At 40.3% G+C, this 21,410-nt stretch overlaps 1 protein-coding gene across 3 annotated transcripts in view; it reads right to left on the minus strand.

Moving 5' to 3' along the window:
• GRIN3A (glutamate ionotropic receptor NMDA type subunit 3A) overlaps positions 1–21,410 on the minus strand; it is an 83,389-nt gene that overhangs the window by 26,153 nt on the left and 35,826 nt on the right. For 2 of the 3 annotated variants that reach the window (XM_064438983.1, XM_064438982.1), the window contains 2 exons: positions 18,328–18,932; positions 11,737–12,784 (listed from right to left, as the gene is read on the minus strand). In XM_064438983.1, coding sequence (XP_064295053.1) covers positions 11,737–12,784; positions 18,328–18,932 — 1,653 coding nt within the window. The remainder of the gene's footprint in view (positions 1–11,736; positions 12,785–18,327; positions 18,933–21,410) is intronic. The other variant, XM_064438984.1, reaches the window with a different exon arrangement.

Consider the following 21,410-nt stretch of genomic DNA (forward strand, 5'->3'; position numbering starts at 1 on the left):
ATTTTTAGAACCATCGCCCAGGCTACAGTAAGAAAGCTGTTGCACGTGAAGTTGTGAAACACATGGTGACCTTCCATTTGGATCTGGGTTAGTACATGGGGCACTCAAGAGGTGGTCATGAGAGCCCTCGCAGCAGAGGGATGTAGTGCCAGAGGGGGCTGAGCACTTGTCACCTTGAATCAGTACTCTGACTTCACAGGTTCAGGGCTGTGGAATGCCAAGACCAGAGGATCTTGCTGTATACACCAGTGACAGATGGTTCAGGAAGATGACCCACCTTCTGTGAAGACAGAGCTCTTGGGAGGGAGGACTAGGAGGTACTGCTGGGAAGTGCAGTATGGAGGTGCAAGAGAAAGGCTAGGGAACTTTGGAACCAAGTACGCCTTCTGGAATTGGGGCACCAATGCAGTCCCTGTGACCTCTAAGGACAACATGTACTGTGCGATGCATGGGCTGTGCCAGTATTTCCGAGAACAAGTCTCACTGTTTAAGAAAACATACTGCAGGTAAGAAAACGAACACGGGGTAATACTTTCCTACACAGTGCAAGAAAGCAAGAGGTAATGTGAATGCCTCCAACTGCTGGTGAAATGGTTATTGGGTTGCATGAGCACTGAGGTGGGGAGGTCATTTAGTGCTTAAAAAGTTGAGAGCTCTACAGAACATCCAGCTTCTCTAACAGCACCAGGAAAAGCTTTGGGACTTCTCAGTGTCTTCTGTACCTTGGTACCTTGTATAGCATTGTGCTACTAGACAAATGATGTTTGTGCTGCTTACTGACAAAAGCAAATACAGTAGCTACCAGTTCTCTTGGCTTGGCACCTTCTAGATCGTCTTGGTTTCTGTCTTCTGTTGTTAAAACATCTGCTGAGTGGGAAGTGGAGAACTCATTTTATTTGGGAAGATGTTGAGAAGAATTGGGCATGTGCATACATCTATGGCTTGGAGTGCCAATTATGCATGAAATTACCAATGTGATAAAACCACAGGAGCAGAAACAGGAAAATACAATCCTAAATGTCAGGGATTTTGCATTATTTGGCACATTCCAGTTTATGTAATACAGTGCCATTGCTTTCAGTAGCATCAGCTAGGCTGAGAACACCTAGATTCAGACTTGAAAAGACTCAGGCACAGAAATATCCTGTGCAAGCTGGGATTTAAAACTGGAAATGCATGAGATGCTGCCAGAAGTTAACCATGACATACTCCAAAGTTGGGCTGCTGGGTTTTGAGGTCTTTCTAACAGTTTCTGGCTTCTATATGACTTTTCAGTGCTGCAAAGCTAGAAGATTTGGCTCAAAAACTTTTTTCCCCCATGGTGCCCTTGTTGTTATGTCTACTGTCATTTTGAGGTTTGTATCACACTTGGTTGTCATGTATTTTTTCAGTGTGTAGGAAACCCAGGTGTTCAGAATAAAAATAGAGTGAAAAGATGGTCTCAGCTCCAAAAAAGCAGACAATACAGTATTGCCTTCTGATCCCACGGAGTTTCAGTTTGCTGGGAGCTGTGATGAGACAAGGACGGTCTAAACAGAGCAACCATTGGGAAGTGGAATTATGGCTATTTTGTATTAGCAATGAACCCTAAGTGACTGAAATCTAGGAAATTCTTTTCCAGCACTTGATTGATGGGGTGCACTAACTGCCTTACTGAATCTGAATCAAAACTATTCTGTGCATCTTGACAGCTGGCTGGAGGAAAAATGCTTCAGGAACTCTATTTCTAATCAGCATCTCAAATCATTAAAATGATTTCATCATTCATTCAGTTAGTCTTTCCTTTCCAAAATTCAAGTCCATGGATTACTCTTTGAGGGAAATCAGAAAAGGGCAACCCAGTATACAGTGGAGCGCAGTGCCAGTGGCTGCATCCTGCAGTGCAGCGTGATGCACACCTGATGGATGCAGAGTTAACATGGATTCAGCTTTTACCACCACCTACAATATTGCTTTTTAGTTTTAACAGGGTATAGAAAGGGGAAACACGGCTCAAAACACTTTCTTAAATTCTCCAACAGCTTCTGAAGAAAATTTATTATGAAAATGTTTCAGAAGCTCTGCCCCATTATAGTACTGGTTACCTGGTATAACACCAAGCGTAGCATTTAATGGACATCTCTAGTATCAGCAGAATTGATGTTAATGCCACCATGATCTCTGCCAGGGAACTGCTGCAGAATCTTGAAAAACTGTTCCGTTTCAGTTGTTAATTGCTGGAGAGGTGTAGCATTAAGTGGTCTGCTCTACTGTGAAGAACTGACATGCTTTTAGAGATCTGCTGTTTTGCCATAAATCTTCTGTCTTCGGTGTATGAAGCAATAGCATTTTACCTTGCTGTATGCAACAAATACATTTAAGTGCTTGCCTAGCTGCTATAATAGATTTCTCATACCCACAGATAGAAGAAACGCAATTGCTAGTGCTAAGCAAAGTTACAGGGGGAAAAAACCAAAACAAAATTTTAAAAAACCCAAACAATGTAGAACTCTGTTCATGGGCTTTTCCTTACTTGTCTGCAAGAGTTTTTGAAAACTAACTACTGAATATTTATGGCGTGCAGAGGGAGATGAAAGAAAATAAAATTATTCACAGTGAAGCACATGAATTTCAGATTTAGCAGATGAAAATTCACAGCTGAACTTCTGGAAATGGAGGCTTTGTTCAGAAACTGTCCCATGTGTTCAGGCTTGGGAAGTGAAGATGTTCCCAGGGCCTCCAGGAGATGGTGTATAGAGAATACATTTGAAAACTCACTTTTCCTTCTCTGTTGCAAAAATTGTCAGTGGAGCTGGTTCTTGGCTTGCCAGGATAATGTCAGATTTTGTTAAAATCCTGTCACTTTGCATCCAACTCAGTGAGGCCATTAGTTGGCATAAATCTTTACAGCTGCATTGAAGTCAATAAGCAGTTTCAATTCAGAAACAAATGCACAGTCCAGTACTGACAGCTTATTCCCCTGCATTGCAAGAAGAGCATACATGAAAAGAAATTGGGACTTAAGTCTCTGTTTAAAAATATAAAGCCTCTGTATTGATGCTCCCCATGTGGGTGCTAATAATTAATTATAAGATCTGCTCTACTTCTCTGTGTGCTGCAGAAGCTGCACAGTTAAGGGATGATGCTGGGGACTCTATGATAAGTAAGTTAATTTCTGAAAATAGCACTGCTGATTATGCTGCTGGGCAGTGTCTTAGTACAAAAAGCTCCATAAGAACAGAACTCTGGTGAATATGAACTTAATAGTGTGTTTATCCCTGTTTCTAATAGCACTGAGAGAGTTTTGCGGACAGAGGGATCTTTGAGCTGGAATTTATTCTGGGAGAACTGAGAACTCTAAGATAGTACGTGTAAATTATTGTAGGAAAAATGGACAGACTGAGGATAAAAAAGGGACTTAATTCCCAACAGGCAATAGATCACTGTTCCCAGTTGTACTTCAGCAGCGCAAAGCAGCTGTAAAAATGCTCCAGACTGAGTCACTTCATCAACAATGTTCTGCTTCCTACCTGTAAAATAGGGATAATACTGGTCTAAGGCAGGTGAAGTCCTTTTGAAATTAGAAGCAAGGGAAGGAGAGCTGTTTTGCTGAATACACGCTCAAACTACCAGAAAGACACGGGACATTTCTGGTTAAATAATCCTTCTTATCCTTCCATTCCAAATCTCAGGTCTGCAGCTGAAAAGCTATCACAGTTCCTTATCATCACCTGAGGGTGGGAGGGGGGAACCTAATGTCATGGTAGCTTAAAGTGTAGGTAGCCTTCTCGCCATCAAAGCAATCAACTTTCAAACCCTTTTTCTTACTAATTTGTCCAAAAGGATAATTGTTGGCAAGAAGGCATAAAAAGCAGGTCTCAATGGGGAAGGAAACTTGATTTGGAGAACAGTGCAGTGCATTGTCTGATAAACTGGATGTAAGAATGATACAAATCCAAACTAGACATATTCTGAGCCTCCATAACCATAACTTTGCAAGAAAGCTTTAATGAGGTGATGGGGGAGCTGAACAAGTTAAGTGTTCACCACCATAAATTGCATAGGGAAGCTAATGAAGCCAAGATTTCACCTCCATAAATTGCAGGTGTCTTTCATTCCTGTAAGAGATTGCTCAGCAATGCCTGTTCTTTATTCTGATTGGAGTTTGATAATTTCTCCTTTGTCTGAATTTTTTTACTTTGGTCTCTGTGACGCTTAAAGTTCTCTCGAGTTCAAATCCTTCACTGACACATTAGTACTCAGAAAAGCACCATGTATTAGCAGGCTGTGATGCTGTGACCCATAACCTTCCTGTGTCCAATGACTTCCAGAAATGTATGGTCTATAGGTTTTGCTGTCAACTTTCTTTAACTGTAAAAAGAAGAATCCTGCAGTCTTGTATAGATACTAAGTCCCATTGGAGCAATAAAATTTCTGTTAACTCCACTGAAATTGTTGCTTGTTTTTTTTTGCCAAACATTTTAATGCGTATTTAAATACATCCTATTTCATTATATTTGCAATACACAGCAGTGCAAGTAGCACTCCTTAGAATGAGTCATCTTAGGTTACTGCAGTGAAGACCATGGCAGTCTTTAAAAGCATTTTCTTCAGCGTAATTCTTACAAGGCTTCCTTTTTTCAGGAAGAACATTTATCAATAAACACACAACAGTTATGGGCTCACTCTAAAGCCTGCTGAACTTGAAGGAAAATATCATTAAATGCAGGGGTGTTTGAATCATCCTTCTAATGATGAAAAAGACCTATAAAGTGGCTGGACCTTTCCTTTTCTATAGTTTGGTATTACTAAAGCTCGTCCACACTTACTTGCCAGTTGGTATTTCTGGACTGTTTTAACACATGTAACAGGGAGTTTTTAACTGATACAATAATGGCCATAAGACCTCTAAATTAACTGAGGTTTTCATAAATCAGAAGTGGGAGCTTGTACCCTCACATTATATATTTTAAATCTAGAAGCAAAAATCTGGGTGACTGTACATATTTAATTCCTGAGTAACAAAATCTCAGAAATATCCTGTGGATTCCTCAGAGTGCTTAGTTTTGTAATAAAAAGATGGACAGCTTGTAAGAGCAAGTGTTCAGACAAGGACTGGAAGAGAAGCAGAGATTTCTGAAAGCTAATTCCAAAGCACGCCAAGGCTGTTGAAAGGACTTGCTGGATTGGGGGCTTGTCAGAGTGATTATAGGTGTCTGCAGTACATTCCTTGGGTACGTACAGTGTTTGTGAGACATCAGTGCTGGCCATGCTGGTACACTATCATGCATGATGGCGAGAAGCAGGCACTTTCAGGGAATGGTTTGGGTGATCTCGTACTGAGCTAAGTGCCTTCAACAGCAGCCCAGTGTGTCTACCTCTCCCACCTAACTGTAAAAGCATATTAGACTGAGTAAATCATGCATAATGTCTCCACTGCAGACATGTAAAGTTAAGTAACACAGCACAGTGAAATGGCTGATGGTGGGATTCACAGGTGTAGCCCATTTTGTTAAATTAATCTCAACAGGTTCGATATTTTCTGTCATCATACAACGTGGAAAGGAACTCTGCCATTGTCAAAGGGTGTTTTGAAGGTAAAGTGATCCAGAGAAGTAAAAATATAACCATAGTAAATTAACAGGCATAGGTGCTCAAATGTTTCTTGAAGATGGCAAAGAAAAGCTGACAGCTGTCACAGAAGAGACAATGGTTGGATAGCACCTGAAAAGCTCAATATATTATTGAAAGAATGACACTTTTAGCAGAAAGAAAGGCCAGGCATTGGACCACCTTATGTAAAAACTGTCAAGCTCCTCAGCTTCTGCTGAGGTATGCTTTCTTGTTGGCGTATTGAAATGTTTCTTCTGTCCTCTGGGCTTCCACAATTATTTTGCTTCAGATAATCTGAACTACTCAACACACTCCTGACTTCATGGTACATCTTCAACATGTGCTTCTGCATTAGAAGCCTGAAAGAGAAGTCCCTGCTTCGGGTCTCCTTACTACTAAAACAACCCACTCCCTGGGGAGTTCCTGTGAGAAAAGACCCTATTTTTGGATTTGGTAATGAAGAATTTTACTGGATCCGGGCCTTAGTTGCAGGCTCGCTGGGCAAAGGAAGGCACTGACACTGCTATGTACTTACAGATCATTTCTTCTTTTCCCTGTCTGTGGCACTGAGACCTAGATTACTCACATGCAGACAGTACTATATGGAAACCCTGCTGGAAACTGGAAGATAAAATATCTGGATTTGTCACAAGACTGGCTAAAAGAGACAGCCACCATGAAGATACATGCTTCTGAAGCAGAATGGCAGCAAATTCTTTTTTGTACCCAGAGTTCCTCAGTTATTAATGTGCCCCTTCTCCGCTCAGCCTGTGCCTGTGAGGCTGTGTACTCATACAGCTTGCTGCTGTAGATGTGTAATGCAATCGCCTCCTGTTAATCAGGAAAAAGATGACAGTGGCCAGCTATCCTACACTTACCTGTCCCCCTCTGCATACCTATGTTCTCCTCCAGCACCAGCTCTGTTTTAAGGAGTTACCTATTGCAACCTAGTCTTGCCACCGCGAAAACGTGCATTGGCCACTGCGACAGTGAAGAATAAAAACTTTGCGTGGTGGCTTTTCCAAATGTAACTGAGTATAATGACATCACCAAGGGGCTAAGGTGATAGGCAGGTTTGGGAGATGTCAAGAATCAAGCCGGCTGCCTCCAGGCCATTACAAGTAGGTAGGACAAATGGTCAGAGCAGCTCGAAGGCAGGCTGCACGTTTGCATGCCTGTAGGCTGAATAACTGACCCTGTAAGGAAGTCAACTCCTGCAACAGTGTACCCGGTCTGCCAAGCACTCTGACAAAGAAGAATGTTGTAATTTTTTGTGCATCCAAATATGTGGCACTAGGAGAAATACTGAAATAAGCCTCTGGGATTCAGATGACAGAAGGGATAAAAGCAGTAGAAAACAATCCAAATACAATGTTCTTCCTCTGTCTCTTATCTCCAAACAAGCTTTTAAACTTCTTTGCCATATACTGTAGAGATCTTCCTATGAGGGAATCAGGACACCCCTGCAACTTTCATCTCAGTAAAAGGCACTTTCATCCTGTAGCTATTCTTTTGTGCTCAAACAGTGACTGAACATGTTCAAGTGAGTTTCTTCCCCAAAAGCTGTGTTTGCCAGTTTCCACTGTCAAGAAATGTCGGTCTATAATGTGAAAGATGAGAAGATAAGGGAGAGAGGGCAGCTGTGGCCCATAATTGCCCATTCTCTTAGAAGAGTAAAATTTTAAGGTGGCAGGACATTGCTTTAATATTGCTGCAAGTTACTGGCTATGTTGTAGCTCCTGCCATATAAAGTAATCTGAAATGTGACCTAGTGAAGGGAGGAGCCAGCTTTGATGGATACCCCAGATGTTTCGCTTTGGCTTTAGTGATCCACCCTTGTTAAGATTCTTAAACGGAAGATACATACTAAGTTTCCAAAATTTAAGACATATTCCAGGAACTTAATTCTCCTGCCTCCCACTGCTTGCCTTCTGCTCTGGTTTGTCTTGCCTCACTAGCCAGTCCTCCTTTCAGTAGCATGATGATATTTCTATATTCTCTTACTTCTACATCGTTAGTGCATTTAAAGGTTGAACTGAGGTGTCTCTAACTCCATATTCCGCTCTACCTTGTGATCAGTGGTTGCACAGCAACAATTTTCTTTTGATTTCTGATGAAATTGTTGTACTTTCAGCTACAAGGACCATGTTTGCTTCGCTGAGCTGCAATGAGCAACTGCTGAAACACTGTATTGCACGATCAATTAAACATCACTGTTATGAGTTTTTCTAGAAAGGCAGATGCTATTTATTCAGGCTATATCTAACCTTGTTGGGTTTTTTTTCTTTTTAACCAGAAGAGAGAGCATAGATATTCCTGGTAATACTGACTTTTGGTACCAGGTTTCTAACCTTGGAAAAAACCTTTTAACTTCTCCCGATCTGCATTCCTTCCTGACTGTTTGCAATCTCAGACAGGGTTTGCTGTTTGTGGCTGCCAGCCTGGAGAAATGATGTGCCTTACATCACCCCAAGAAGGTTGCTCCTCTATTTTGGGCTTTGTTTTTTAAATACATTTCAAAAGCACAGTACAAGGGCACATGTATCCCGAGAACAGAAGGAGAATGTTTAAAAGTATATTAAAATTAAAAAGATTATTTCTGCATCCTGCTGCCTTCTTTCGGAAATGAATTTCCACCACTGAAAAGAAAGAGCTAAGCAGATCTGGCAAAGAAACCCATGCTTTAAGAAACTAACTGAAAAGTGCTGTATGTACTTCTGCAACTGTTGTGCCCAAACATTTCCTAAACCTAAGCTTTACGTCATAGAGAGAACTTTGAAAGGGCAGAGCTCAGGCTTCATGTGAGAAAAGGTAAAACCAGTACATTTTATGTTATAACTACTCTTACAGACTAAGACTTTGGAAGCAAATGCATGAATGAAATATATGAAATTATTTTGTACTTCAGGTAAAATAACAGAATCATAGAATCTTAGAATCATTAAGGTTGGAAAAGACCTCGAGGATTATCAAGTCCAACCCAACACTACCATGTCTCCTAATCCATGTCCTGAAGTGCCACATCTACACATCTTTTAAATATCCCCAGGGATGGGGACTCCATCACCTGTCTGGGCAGCCTGTTCCAATCCCTGACAACTCTTTCAGTAAAGAAATTCTTCCTAATATCCAATCTAAATCTTTGATGCAGCTTGAAGCCGTTTCCTCTTGTTCTATCACTAGTGACCTGGGAGAAGAGACCAACACCCACCTCGCTACAACCTCCTTTCAGGTAGTTGCAGAGAGCGATAAGGTCTCCCCTCAGCCTTCTCTTCTCCAGGCTAAACAACCCCAGCTCCCTCAGCCACTCCTCATCAGACTTGTTCTCCAGACCCTTCACCAGCTTCATTGCCCTTCTCTGGACACGCTCTAGCATCTCGATGTCCTTCTTGTACTGAGGGGCCCACAACTGCACACAGTACTCGAGGTGCAGCCTCACCGGTGCCGAGTACAGCGGCACCATCCCTGCCCTGCTCCTGCTGCCCACACTACTCCTGATCCAAGCCAGGATGCTGTTGGCCTTCTTGGCCGCCTGGGCACACTGCTGGCTCATGTTCAGCTGGCTGTCAACCAACACCCCCAGGTCCTTCCCTGCCGGGCAGCTCTCCAGCCACTCTTCCCCAAGCCTGTATCATTTGCATGGGGTTGTTGTGACCCAAGTGCAGGACCCAGCATCTGGCCATGTTAAACCTCATACAAATGGCCTTGGCCCATCAATCCAGCCTGTCCAGGTCCCTCTGCAGAGCTTTCCTACCCTCCTACCCTCGAGCAGATCAACACTCCCACCCAACTTGGTGTCATCTGCAAACTTAGTGAGAGTGCACTCGATCCCCTCATCCAGATCATTGATAAAGATATTAAACAAGACTGGCCCCAACACTGAGCCCTGGGAAACTCTGCTCATGACCGGCCACCATCTGGATTTAGGTCCATTCACCACAACCCTCTGGGCTTGGCCATCCAGACAGCGTTTTACTCATTGAAGAGTACACCTGTGCAAGCCATGAGCTGCCAGCGTCTCTAGGAGGATGCTGTTAAAGGCTTTACTAAAGTCCAGGTAGACAATATCCACAGCCTTTCCCTCATCCACTTAGCAATCCTCTTCCATAAATTCTACCTTGTCCTATTCCCACATTAGAAACTGGTAACTTCTCAGAAGCTGTGATCTAGTCCATGAAGCAGAGAAGTGTCTGTCTACGAAAGGCCACAAATGCCACTGATTTAATGGCATCACTGAGGTTACTAACCATGAGTCATTGGTGTTTCTGTTTAGGATTAAGACCTGTGTTTGCAGTGCCTGATGTGCTTCAATACTCTGCACTCAATTTTGTCATTCAACAGCCAAGTTTTATAGCGCAGCTTTAGGATAATTTCATTTTCTTGCAATGGCAGAGATTTCCCAATACCTGTCTTAGGAAATCCATGTGTGGTCACAATAATGATGCAGAAAACCGGAATGTAATCTGATGTGATTTGATTTGATGGATTAGGTGATGCCCATGTAGGTGCAAAGAGTAGAGGACTAACCTAATTTTTCAGCCAATATTATGGCTCACACAACGACTGTAATAGAGATATGCCTAGAGCTGGGAAATTCAGCCAAAAGCTCTCATTTGCTTATTCAGAATGCTTTGAATGAAACAAATACATGCTTCCTGGATTTTCGTGGCTTAAACTGAAGAAGTTATTGATGCAGTTGTTATGATATTTTTTCTGGGAGTGGAAGGGCAGATTACTAGTAGCAATTTGTTTTAAGCCATAGATCAGTTTTAGAGTGCCTCAGGCCAACCATAAAAGGGATTGTTCTTTGTTAAAATTATTTTTTGGTAGAAACAGTCTAGGCAATGTGGAAGGAAGTGAGTCAGAAGTCATAGTCAGAAAGTCGAAACTGTATGGTCATTAGTCTGAATGCAAGGTTTTACTAACATAACAGATGGAGCTTGGCCTTCGCTGTCTGGAGGGACATATGTAACCTTTATTTGCACAATTTATGAAAGCAAAATAAATGTTCAGTTCCTGAGTTCTTAAAATGACTTTTTCCAGTAGCACAATGTTGAATCAGTCCAGTCACCTGAGACAAATTAATGGTGGATGGTTTCAAAGCTATGTACCAGCAGTTAGGTCATGAGTATAAAATTGTGGACAACTCAGTCACACCTTCACTGAAGAAAGTGCCCAGCACACACAGGAAATTTGCTGTTGCCACTCTGTCCCCTAAAGTGACTGCCAGGTGAAGAGGATACCTGTTCTAGTGACACTTGCAGCCATGTATTCTCTCTACAAACCATTCTCCATGCATGTTTTCATGATCATTAGTAAGTGGCAAATAAAATCAGAACAGTCTTATAAAATGACTGGACTTAAATTCCAAGTGAAGATCTCTTTAAGTCCCCTTGGGAGTCGGGGAGAAAGTGGGTGGAGGCACTGCTGCTTCTACATTTTTCCCTGCCTTACGGAAAAGTACTATGAAGTCTGAGCCAGATGCAGATGGGTTGTCTGCAACATAATTCATCTCCTCCCATGACAGTTCCCCACCAGAAACAGCAGTGCAAATCAAATGTTTGATTACTTGTAAAGTGAATTCCACTGTTTTGATGCAGAAGGTAGGATTTTTTAACAGATTTCAGTTCTGCTCCGTTTGATTTGGCATTTGTGGGGAATTTTGCCAGTAATGCCATTGAAAGCACTGTTACGGCCTGTGAAATACTGCAAAATGTTACCTAGAACATCAGTGGTTTTGTCTTCATACTGTGTGGTTGTTTTGTTTGAGTCGATCTCAGGATGACCCAAATGATCCAACTGATCAAAACAACTACAGCCAAAGGGACTTCAGAATGAAATCTAACCCTTAATCTGCATATAGAAGCCACTTTTCTCCTCTGCAGTGGGCAATGCCAAAATTCTTCACCTTCTTCCTCACCCTCAATCTTTCAAATCCCCCCCTACACTTCTGTGGATGTTTAAAAAGATCTCTCTCACTTAACTCTCATAATGAACTGCTGTCAGATGGTAACTAATTATGGTGCAACTGCTGTTTTGCACAAAGATTGCTTTCTGATTTTATTAGAGACCATAAATCATCCAGCAGTGAATTTTGGCTATGACGATGAAAAGGCTGAGTTAATAACAACAGACATGCTTTACCTTTGGGTCGTGTATTCCAGAAAGCTCTTCATAGATCTTCTCTCCTACCATGACAGCAGCTAGGTTGGCTGTGTATGTGGACAAACAAAACAGACAGAAAATAGCCCAGAGATTCATTAAAAACCTTCCAGTCCAGCACTTGGGGGGTTTGATGGCAGCTGTTCTTCCAAATAAGATGGCATAGCAGACATTCAGGGCAGAGGAGAAAGAGAAGACTTTGTTCCTGTTCCTTCCTTTGGGGGTCATCCCAAAAGGACTTTTCCACTCATATAAGGTGAGGAATATAGCTGTGATGTGGAGAGCAACAAATATCCCCAGCCACATAGTCCAGTGAAGTGGCCACATAAAGGCTCCAATAGGAGCTGCTGTGTCTTTGGTCCTCACCAAGATGCCCAAACTGGTTGAAAAGAAAGGGCTGGTGAAATCAATCACTTGGCTGCGTGCAGTGTTAATGCTAAATGATGTCACTGCCATGTGAGCTGTGCCAGCAAGAAGGTCTCCCACCAGCCCTGTCCAGTGGCCATTCTTCCAGGCTCCATATTTTCCATCACCAACAATATACAAGTCAAAATCAAAATTCATATCTTCAGCTAGCTTCTCCAGCAGGTCAATGCAGTAACCATAGCAGCATTTCTTCAGCTCAATGGGAACAGTGTCATTCCCTCCTTGAAGGGTTTCAAACAGGTTATCCAGCATGGCTGAATCATTGGTCAAAGGATCCAGACACAGCTGCCCTGCTGGGCAAAGACCTTCCTCATCTACATCTCTTGTAAAGACGAATGGATGCTCAATGAGAGTTACCACTCTGAGGTGCAGCCGGGTGGGGTGTTGCATGTGATTTTTATGTCTCTGGGCCTGTTCTGGCCATATTCCATAGTCCATTATTATCCTTCCTTCTTGCCAGCTTCCTAGACGAGTCCACATTGGTTTCCCTACAGGGTCGTGCTGCAGATTCCAGATAAAGAAGTTGTTTTCTGAGCTGACAATGGAGGAGCCTTTGACCTTAATGTGGCCACTGAGACCGTCAAAAGTTGTGTTGGCTAGAAACCTGTTGGAGGGAGAAAGCTGAGTAGTCAGAGGGAGACAACTGAAGTCATCATGCTAAAGAATATGCAGACATCATGAATTTATGTTTGAGAGAATAGATTGGGGATGTTGTTGAACACCTGGATCATTAATAGCTTTCCTATGGCATGATGAACAAGCCACTTAATTTATGACTAAAGTACTTGGGAATGCTCTCCTACATACCTCATCTAATGTAAATGAAGGCTCTTCAAGGAATACATTCTTTTTATTTACTACAAAAATTGAATGAGAGAACATCAATTTTTTCAGTTACCTTTGCCTCATAAATTAATGAAATAGGTTAGTTCTAAGCTGAACTCACCAGATATGTAGTCAGTTTCCTAGATAATATAAAAATAGAAAAGTGGAAATTATGTATGAAATGTCCTTCCAAGAAAAATCCTGTAATCTCAGTAAGATCTAGCTTACATTAGAGAGGCTACTGAAGCACTGTCAACAGCTTTCAAACACTGTGAAGTGAACTAATCTGGATTCAAAAATACGAATTTGGCATTGGTAAATCACTGTTAGCCCCTTTGGAATGAAGAAATGGACTCAGTGAAAGAAGGGTGCCCTAGGACAATCCGTGTTAATTCTTACTGAAAAAAAAAAAAAGTTTCTTAGAATACCTAAAAGAATTCTGTTCTTGAAAGTGCAATTTTGACACTGTAGCAGATCTCATGAAGTATGTCAGTTTTGCACTGCACATTTTGCATTGAGATTTCTGTGCATTTACTATTCCAGATATTCACAATAAAGTTAAGTATTTCCTTTGCATTGGGTATCAATGCTGCTAGTAGTTGTCCTCCCTGTATGTTTAATTCAGCTTCTGTCAGTCATTATCAAAGAGGCTAAAGTGACATGGATAAAGGAGCAGGGAACTGAGCAGAAACAGGAAATATGTGCTGTAAGGAGAAAATCCTTTTTAGTGTAAACACCATGACGAGCTGAACTGCACTCTGTTAATAAGAGAGCTGCTATGCATTTTGCAGGGGCTGTAGAGGGACCCTAGTAAGACTGTATAGATAAGTCTTAGTATGGTGATTCCATTAAAACAACTGAGTTAAATTGCTGTTAATATAATATGGTGTAAGGTAAGTCAGGCACATATTTTTCACTAAGAGGCATTCAGAAGACAGACTATTTAGCTGTCATAGTAGAATATAACACCTCACATTGGTTCTGGGAATTGGGTGAAAGCAAGTATTGAAAGAAGTATAAAGGCTATAGCTGCCATTCATTCCAGCCTCAATAAGCAAGGCATAAACATTAAGTAGTGTTAATTGTTTATCAATAGTTAGAGCAGATTAAAAAAATAACCTTAAATTGATTTGAAAAGGATAAATCCACAGCAAGTGTCTGTGCATGCATACTTCTGTCCGGTTGCCACCCTTTTTTTTGATGACTCTTGATGATTTTTGATAGAGTTTCAGCACTTAAAACTCTGTACTGTGTATCTCTCAAGATCATATCTGGTTTTGTCCTCAGCAAAGGGTAAATTTATGAAACTGAATATAGTTTTGAGTGTGGTTTTGTGTGTGACAGCCTCCTCTGAGACGGTTTCAAAATTCTTCTTATGCAGTCTATTTTGAGCAGGTTGAGTTTGGACAAAGATGATATAGCCAATACTGTTAAAAGCAATTAATCTGTACATGTGCTAACTTGGGCCTGAAAATTATGCCTAAAAACACACATAGGTGTTTATTCAAGGGACAGACACATAAATGCGGTTCTCATTTTTAAAAGCCTTTACCACTTAGTCTAGTGTTATCTAAAAGATACTGTAACTTCATTAATCAGTGGTGCTGCCACTGTTTGACTAGTCCTTTCCTCCTACCCTGTATTTCATATTTGATGGTGTACTTGCATGTTTGTGTATGTAAACACTATCAAGACAAAGTTTATAGGGGAAGGCAATCTTAAGCACTAAAAAAAATTTTATGTGCCCATAAACTTATCTGGTTTTTATCTCTCCTCCTCAGACTTTGTAAAAAATTGTGCAATTTCTTCCTCACAAGCCATGCTAGGCTTATCTGCTGAAGCCATCACTACAACAGTAACAGTAAAACCACCACATGCATAGATGGGTCTGTATGTAAAATTTTGAAAGAACTGTTTAAGTGAGGAAAATAGTGTTAACAGTTCACAGAATGCCAAAATTGAGGGACACGAGTCCTCAGATGGAATAAGCTATCAAAGTTCTGATGAATTTGTCCCGACATTGCCACTATAGCATGACTTATCAGAATGCTGCAGACCAGGTGCTTTGGGAGTAGATGAAGCTACAGAATAATGCATTACATTTATTTTCTGCAGGTAGAATGAGAACAGTGGAATTTATGCACTGTGTTCTGTGACTTTCACTGTAGAAATAAGTGTGCCCATGAGGGTGAATCAAGCCCTCTGCACCTGTCCTGTGGCTGAATTGTGTTAGGAGCGTTTACCTGAGAGATTTAGTAGCATTTAAATATACGGCTTCGCTACCTTACCAAGTTAGTGGGTTACTTTTGCAGCTGATTTGCATGTTCTATATTTTCGGTAGTGACAGGACATTAATCAAAATAAATGAGGGGAACCATGTGGGAAATGCATTTTAACAACACTTTGTTTTATACACGAGTGGCTATGGCTGCTAATCCTTTGCATGCACTGTATGCAGCACTAGCAAAACTCATGCCAGGGACTTCACATAAAAACTCCTTTACTCAATAACTTTAGGAAATAGGTAAGAGAATCTGACTACATTATTTAAGCCAGCCATCTCTAGTGTGAATCTTTTGGAATTACAAGCGCTGAGTATTGCATAGACACATTGGCAATATCCAAACAATATCTTTTCAGTAGGGCTACTGACAGATTTGTATGGAAAGATGATATGTACAAATTTCAGAATGTGAAGGGCCAGATCCTCAAGTCTGACAGCTGAATGAATTTCCTTGATGCTATGTCAATATGTGTGAGCTCATGATCATACCAATAGGCTGTGATAGCTTCCTCAAAGCATCACTTTAGTTTGACCAATGTGTCTAAAATGTGCCATTTGCTCATTTCAACTTTATTTATTTTTCATGTGCTTTGTTGTGAGAAGTGCTCATTAGAGCTTTAGCAGTGTACCATACTCCAGTAGCAATATCTTTGTAGTACCTTTAAGAATTAATTAAATTATTTCATTTTCTTTCAAGCTTGATGCCTTGGTCTTTCCACATCTTTACTGGAAAGTATACTGGAGGCAAGAACTAGATTGGTCAAAAAAATAGGAGGCTGCTGAAATTACCCAAGAAGCAGAGTTAAAGCTGTAAGAGTAACTAAAGCTATATGACAAGATGAGGCTTTGAAATTTTAATGTCTTGTTCTGCCAACAATGATGCTCCCATGATCAGTCAGGAATAGATCAGGGAATTGATCTCATCATAAGAGGAATGAAGGTTGGAGACTTATAACAATATAATCTCAGCAGTTTGTACATCTATATCCATATCCATACCCATACAGACAAAAGCGTGTTTTACCATGGACCAGATCTTTGCCTTGTTCACGATCATTATTCTGCTCTTGGAAGCCATTTAAACATCTGCACAGCCAATGTATGAATGCCATATTGGCAATGAAAGCTCAGATTTCAGCTTTGGCAGCTTGCGGGACTGCTGTTTAACTACACACCACAGTTAAGGGATGCGAAGCTCTGTGCCATCATGCCTTCTCCATCCCCACCTAAAGCAGTTCCAAGGCTACATATCAAGACTGATGGGCTCATTCAGACAGAAAAACACCCACATTAGTAAATACTCAGTTAAGCATGAGGTAAAAGTTTCATCTTTGGAGGTGCACCACTTGTCTAAAAGCACTTGAGCAATGGACAAAGTTGGTCACAGTTAAGCCACTCATCGGTGCTTCACACCTGAGAAATTATTGGTACCACTCAGAGATAATAGTTATGCTTCTAACTCAAATACATCAGTACAGGCCATCAGGTATCTGTCTCACTGATACACTATAAAAACAGCTGCAGCAATTCAGGACAAGGATTTATCTGTCTAACCTGTTATTTTGTCCTTAACAGGGCCCACAGGCAGATGCCTAGGGAAAAAAAGGCTAAGCATATGATCCTTTTTTCTTTTCCAATATATCTTTACTGACATGAAGGGACAAGAAATTTCATAGATGTGAAATTGCATATTGTTTCCCAAAATATAACAAAATTTACAGCAGTCACTGTTCATGAGAGAGCTAATAGTTTTCTGTAGAAAGCAATGATGAATACTTCGCAGGAATAATTTTAAGAGCTTTAATTTTGCTTTTCTTTTTCTTTGCCCCTTCCTTAACCCTCAGAAAGTCTGTTCATAAAACTACTGTCCTCAAATACTTTTTAATTTAACAGGCCTCTTGCTGAGTTTTACTTTTCAGGGACTTAGATATGATCTAATTAAAATATCCAGAATAATGAGACAACATTAATACCACAAGTCAATAGGGATATTGCAAGCCAGTGCAGGATTTATTCACAAGCCTTGTCTCACTCTCTGGAAACAGGGTGATTTTGACCCCTAAGTTATGGATGACTAATGACTGAGGAACTGTTAGGGTCTCAAATGGTTGTTTTGAGCAGTGCTGTTACCACATTATTGTGAAGACACGTCTCAGATATAATTTCATAAAAAGTAGCAAACATACAAAATGCTTCAAGAACTTTTATCCTAACTCCATCCAGCAAAATCCATAGGCTGAAAACCAGGTGTAATGGGAGGAAAACAACCAGCAGTCACTGGATGTAAACCCACTGATGAATTCACATACTTAGCAATGACCTTTTTATTTGTTTTCAGAAAGAACCATGCAATTTTTCCTCTCACATGTTAAAAAAAGAGAGTATTTCTAGACGTGAATCCCCAAGCAGTTTTGGGAATAACTTCAGTATGACGTGCAGTGGTAGGGGAATACTTTTAGCAGAAGCTGCAAGAGGAGCGTCCCACACCAAGCAACACAGAGATCACTTTGTAGTTTTGAGAGCTCTCAGCAGCAGCAGTGGCCTCTGAGGTGGTCAAGGTGCATCTTTTTTGTTTCTTTTCCATGGAAGCATACTAGCAGGGGCTACATATCTGCTTTTATAGACTCTAATTGCTTTGGTAGTGCAAATATTCTTATTGTGTTTTGTATTCTCTCAGGTATCTCAAAATCTCAGAGAATTTTACTCTAGCCCTGACTTTTCCTTCTTATGTGCATAAACATAAATACAGGATACTTTCAGATCATAGTCTGTAACCTTCCCTATGTTTACTATGGGATCTCTACTTCTGTGGAACAGTGTCTTCTTCTACAACTGGCTTAATTTGTGGCTAAGTTCAAGTTTCATTATTTGCCCAGAAGTAATGAAGCAGGAGGAAATAATGAAACAAATGTATGTATGTACGAGGGAGGGTCAACAGCATGAACAGCCACTGAGAATGGCAAGGAGGGGGAGGAAAATTATTTTTCTTGGATACCACAAATGCTAGTTATGAAAAAGAAAAAAAAAGAGAAACTTACTTTGACAAGTACTGCCCTGAAGTGATATTCCTTTCATCTGTGTCCATGCAGTTCATTGTACTTGGAATAAGAGCTAGTTCAGGTTGAATCATGGTGGCTGCTGCTACAGCTCTTGCTACCAGCTCCATTGCATCCTGCACATAATGCTCAAAGACCGACTGTGTTGTCTTGCCATGAGCAATGAGGCCAAGTGGCAAACCTTCTGTCCTCAGTTCTTCCACGTTCTGTGAATCCCCAATAATCCAGTGAAGTTCTGGAGGCATCACACCGAACTGGGTGGTAATTTCAAAAATCCTTCGTGTTTTTTCCATGTCGCATCCAAACATCACCATGGTAGACGTTGTGTCTTTGATACTCTCCAGGTAAAACTGTAAGTAGTTCAGAAGGTCACTGGTTGAAGTGAGGTTTGCTGTAATGTTTATAATGGATCCCAGATGGAACTTGGAACTCTGTTGTGTGAGGAAGAGAAAATCTGTGATGTTCCACTCCTCCTGACATAGCATCAGGCTGAAATTATACCAGTTGTTCATTGCAAGGATCGAGAAAGTGACATCAGCATCAGAACTTAGTGAGTTTTCTAAACTCATCTGCAGGTGAAGGGGATTCTGTAGTTAAAAATATGAAAGACAACTGATCAGAACTATGCTGGACCCAAAGTTAATGATTTTGCTTAATTTTTATTAATTCATTTAGTTCAAAGTAACACCTGCCAACCCAGAGAACTGTGTAAGAACAGGTAAACTTATACCCACCCAGCTTAAATGGACTGTAATTCATGGGCTTCCTCAGCTAGAGTTTGAGTCAACTTCAGTAGTCGCTAGTGAGTCTGTTTCCAAGAATTTGTGTTTCTTTCAATCCATTTGTACTTTTGGATTTCTAGGCATTCTCAAGCTAAGATTTCCCTGTTCTCCTAACAGGGGTATGAGAATGTATGCCCTTACAGTTCAGGTTCAGCCCTGGTCTTAATGTTCAAATCCAATGGATGCTGACGAGTTCTTTGGTAAGCAATAAGAAAAATAAAGAAGAGCCCTGACTTCTTTTTATTATCTTTTTTATTTCTTTATAGATGGGGGCGCTTTTTACACAGACACACGGGTAACATAATTAAACAGATCACAGTCTACTATTGGTGCATTTAATGTACTGTCAATAAAACATGATTGGTTCTTTGATAAAGAACAAGTTACTGAATGCACAAGAGGCAAAGATATGCAGAATTTGATTTCTGAGCTGGAAAATATTTTATAAATAAGCAATCCATACTCATTTTTTCCACATCATTGATGATATAACAGAACTTTACCTGTTATGTTTCCCAACACCATTGCCCTTGGCATTATCTTTTCCAGAAAAGGAGGAAGAATGTGAGCCTAATTAATCTGTCTTCTTAAGGTAAATATTTCTTCCTTTCTTATTTGACCCACAACTACTCTTCCCTTACTCTTATTCTTTCCCCTTCCCTGGTCCCAAAAATAAAGTTATATTTTATCAAGACTTTTAGTAAGGAGAAAAAAAAAATTAAAGAATACATGCAATTTCTGTCATTCTTCTATGGTATAATTCTCTGCTTTACCAAAATATTTCTATCAGGCCTTCAGCTAGCACATTAGGTACTGTTCCAAATTTTGGTTTCAGATGAGAGCTTCACAGTCTTCAGTGTAGCTTAGCTAAAAAGTTACTTTACACTGGCATTTGATTTCAGCCATGAGACTGTTCAAAACATGTGAATTATGATGCCTGTTTCAGTGCATCTTTTGGTTTGTGAGATCTTTGTTGTGACTTTATGTCAATGTTTGTCTTCATTCATGCCCCCTCAAATTATATCTTATCCTACACAGGCACCTGAATTTTACCTTTCTATCCATCAAGTTACCAAAAACTCAAGGTCTGTTCTTCATTCTCTTGCATTTTCAGCAGTTAACATGTACTATATGTAAGAGGGGTCAAACCTTTACTGTGTTAAAGTTGGTATAAAATGCTGTAATTTTGATTTTAATAGTATTTTAATGTTCGTTATAGGCTGTAGTGTGTATGGATCTTAGAAATGTCATTCTGAATTTGGAATAAGATGATAATCGCTCAGTTTGCACTAGTTTTACTAAAATAAAACCCTGGGCATTTCAATACAGATGTAAGGGGTGGAATGAGAAAAAAAACCCTGAAGAGCAAACAATATTTATAAGCAGCAAGCTTCCACTGTGTTAATTTGCAGTTACATAAACTCATCATCTGTCCTCCAGAGCAGATCATTTAAATTCAGACCTTGATAAAAAGAATAGTGTAATTGAAGATGCTCTCAGCTCGTTTTGTTGTCTCTTGGTTTTGGTACCTGTGGCCTTTTCTAAGAGAGACACATGAATAATCTAATTAAATAGATCACTGTCCACAACTGATGCACATCATGTACTGCCAATAAGACACAAGAGGACAGACACTTTGATAAAGGATAAGTTACTGAATGCACAAGAAGCTAAGCTGTGCAGACTCTGTGAGTTCTATGCTGGAAAACATTGCTTACTAATTAAAATATATGATTAGATCAGGAAAAAAAAAAGTATTGTGCATAATATCTGGGTTTGGGAAGTTGATTTGAATAAATCAGTCTCTGCAAACTGAATCACAAGAAACTTCTTATGAGATGATCAGGTAAACTAACTCTAGTTTGTCTCTCTCTGCAAATAGAAGGGAACAGAAAGGATTTTCCTTGTGTCCTCTCTGTCCAAGATCAAGTAAATGTATGAACACTTTTTACACGATGACCTGCCTCCAATCAGCAAAATTTTGCAAGCCTATTGGCTTAGTTAATTTGAGAAGAAATGAGTTACACAGTACATAAAGAACATTTTGCATATATGAATGACAGCACGCAACCTGACCATACCTGTACAAGGAACAGCAAATGTCTTTAGTATATTCAGAAGCATAACATCCCAAGCACAGTACTATAGCTATTATGGTATATGTGCAGGTATAAAAAGAAAATCTACTGGATGCAGAAGAACAACCATGCACTGATGAGTGATAGAAGTTAGCAATAACAGCTGTGTCTACACTGTTGAATAAAACAGCCCCGGGGAAACAAA

The sequence above is a fragment of the Phalacrocorax carbo genome, chromosome Z (genome assembly GCF_963921805.1).
Source record: "Phalacrocorax carbo chromosome Z, bPhaCar2.1, whole genome shotgun sequence".
NCBI lineage: Eukaryota > Metazoa > Chordata > Aves > Suliformes > Phalacrocoracidae > Phalacrocorax > Phalacrocorax carbo.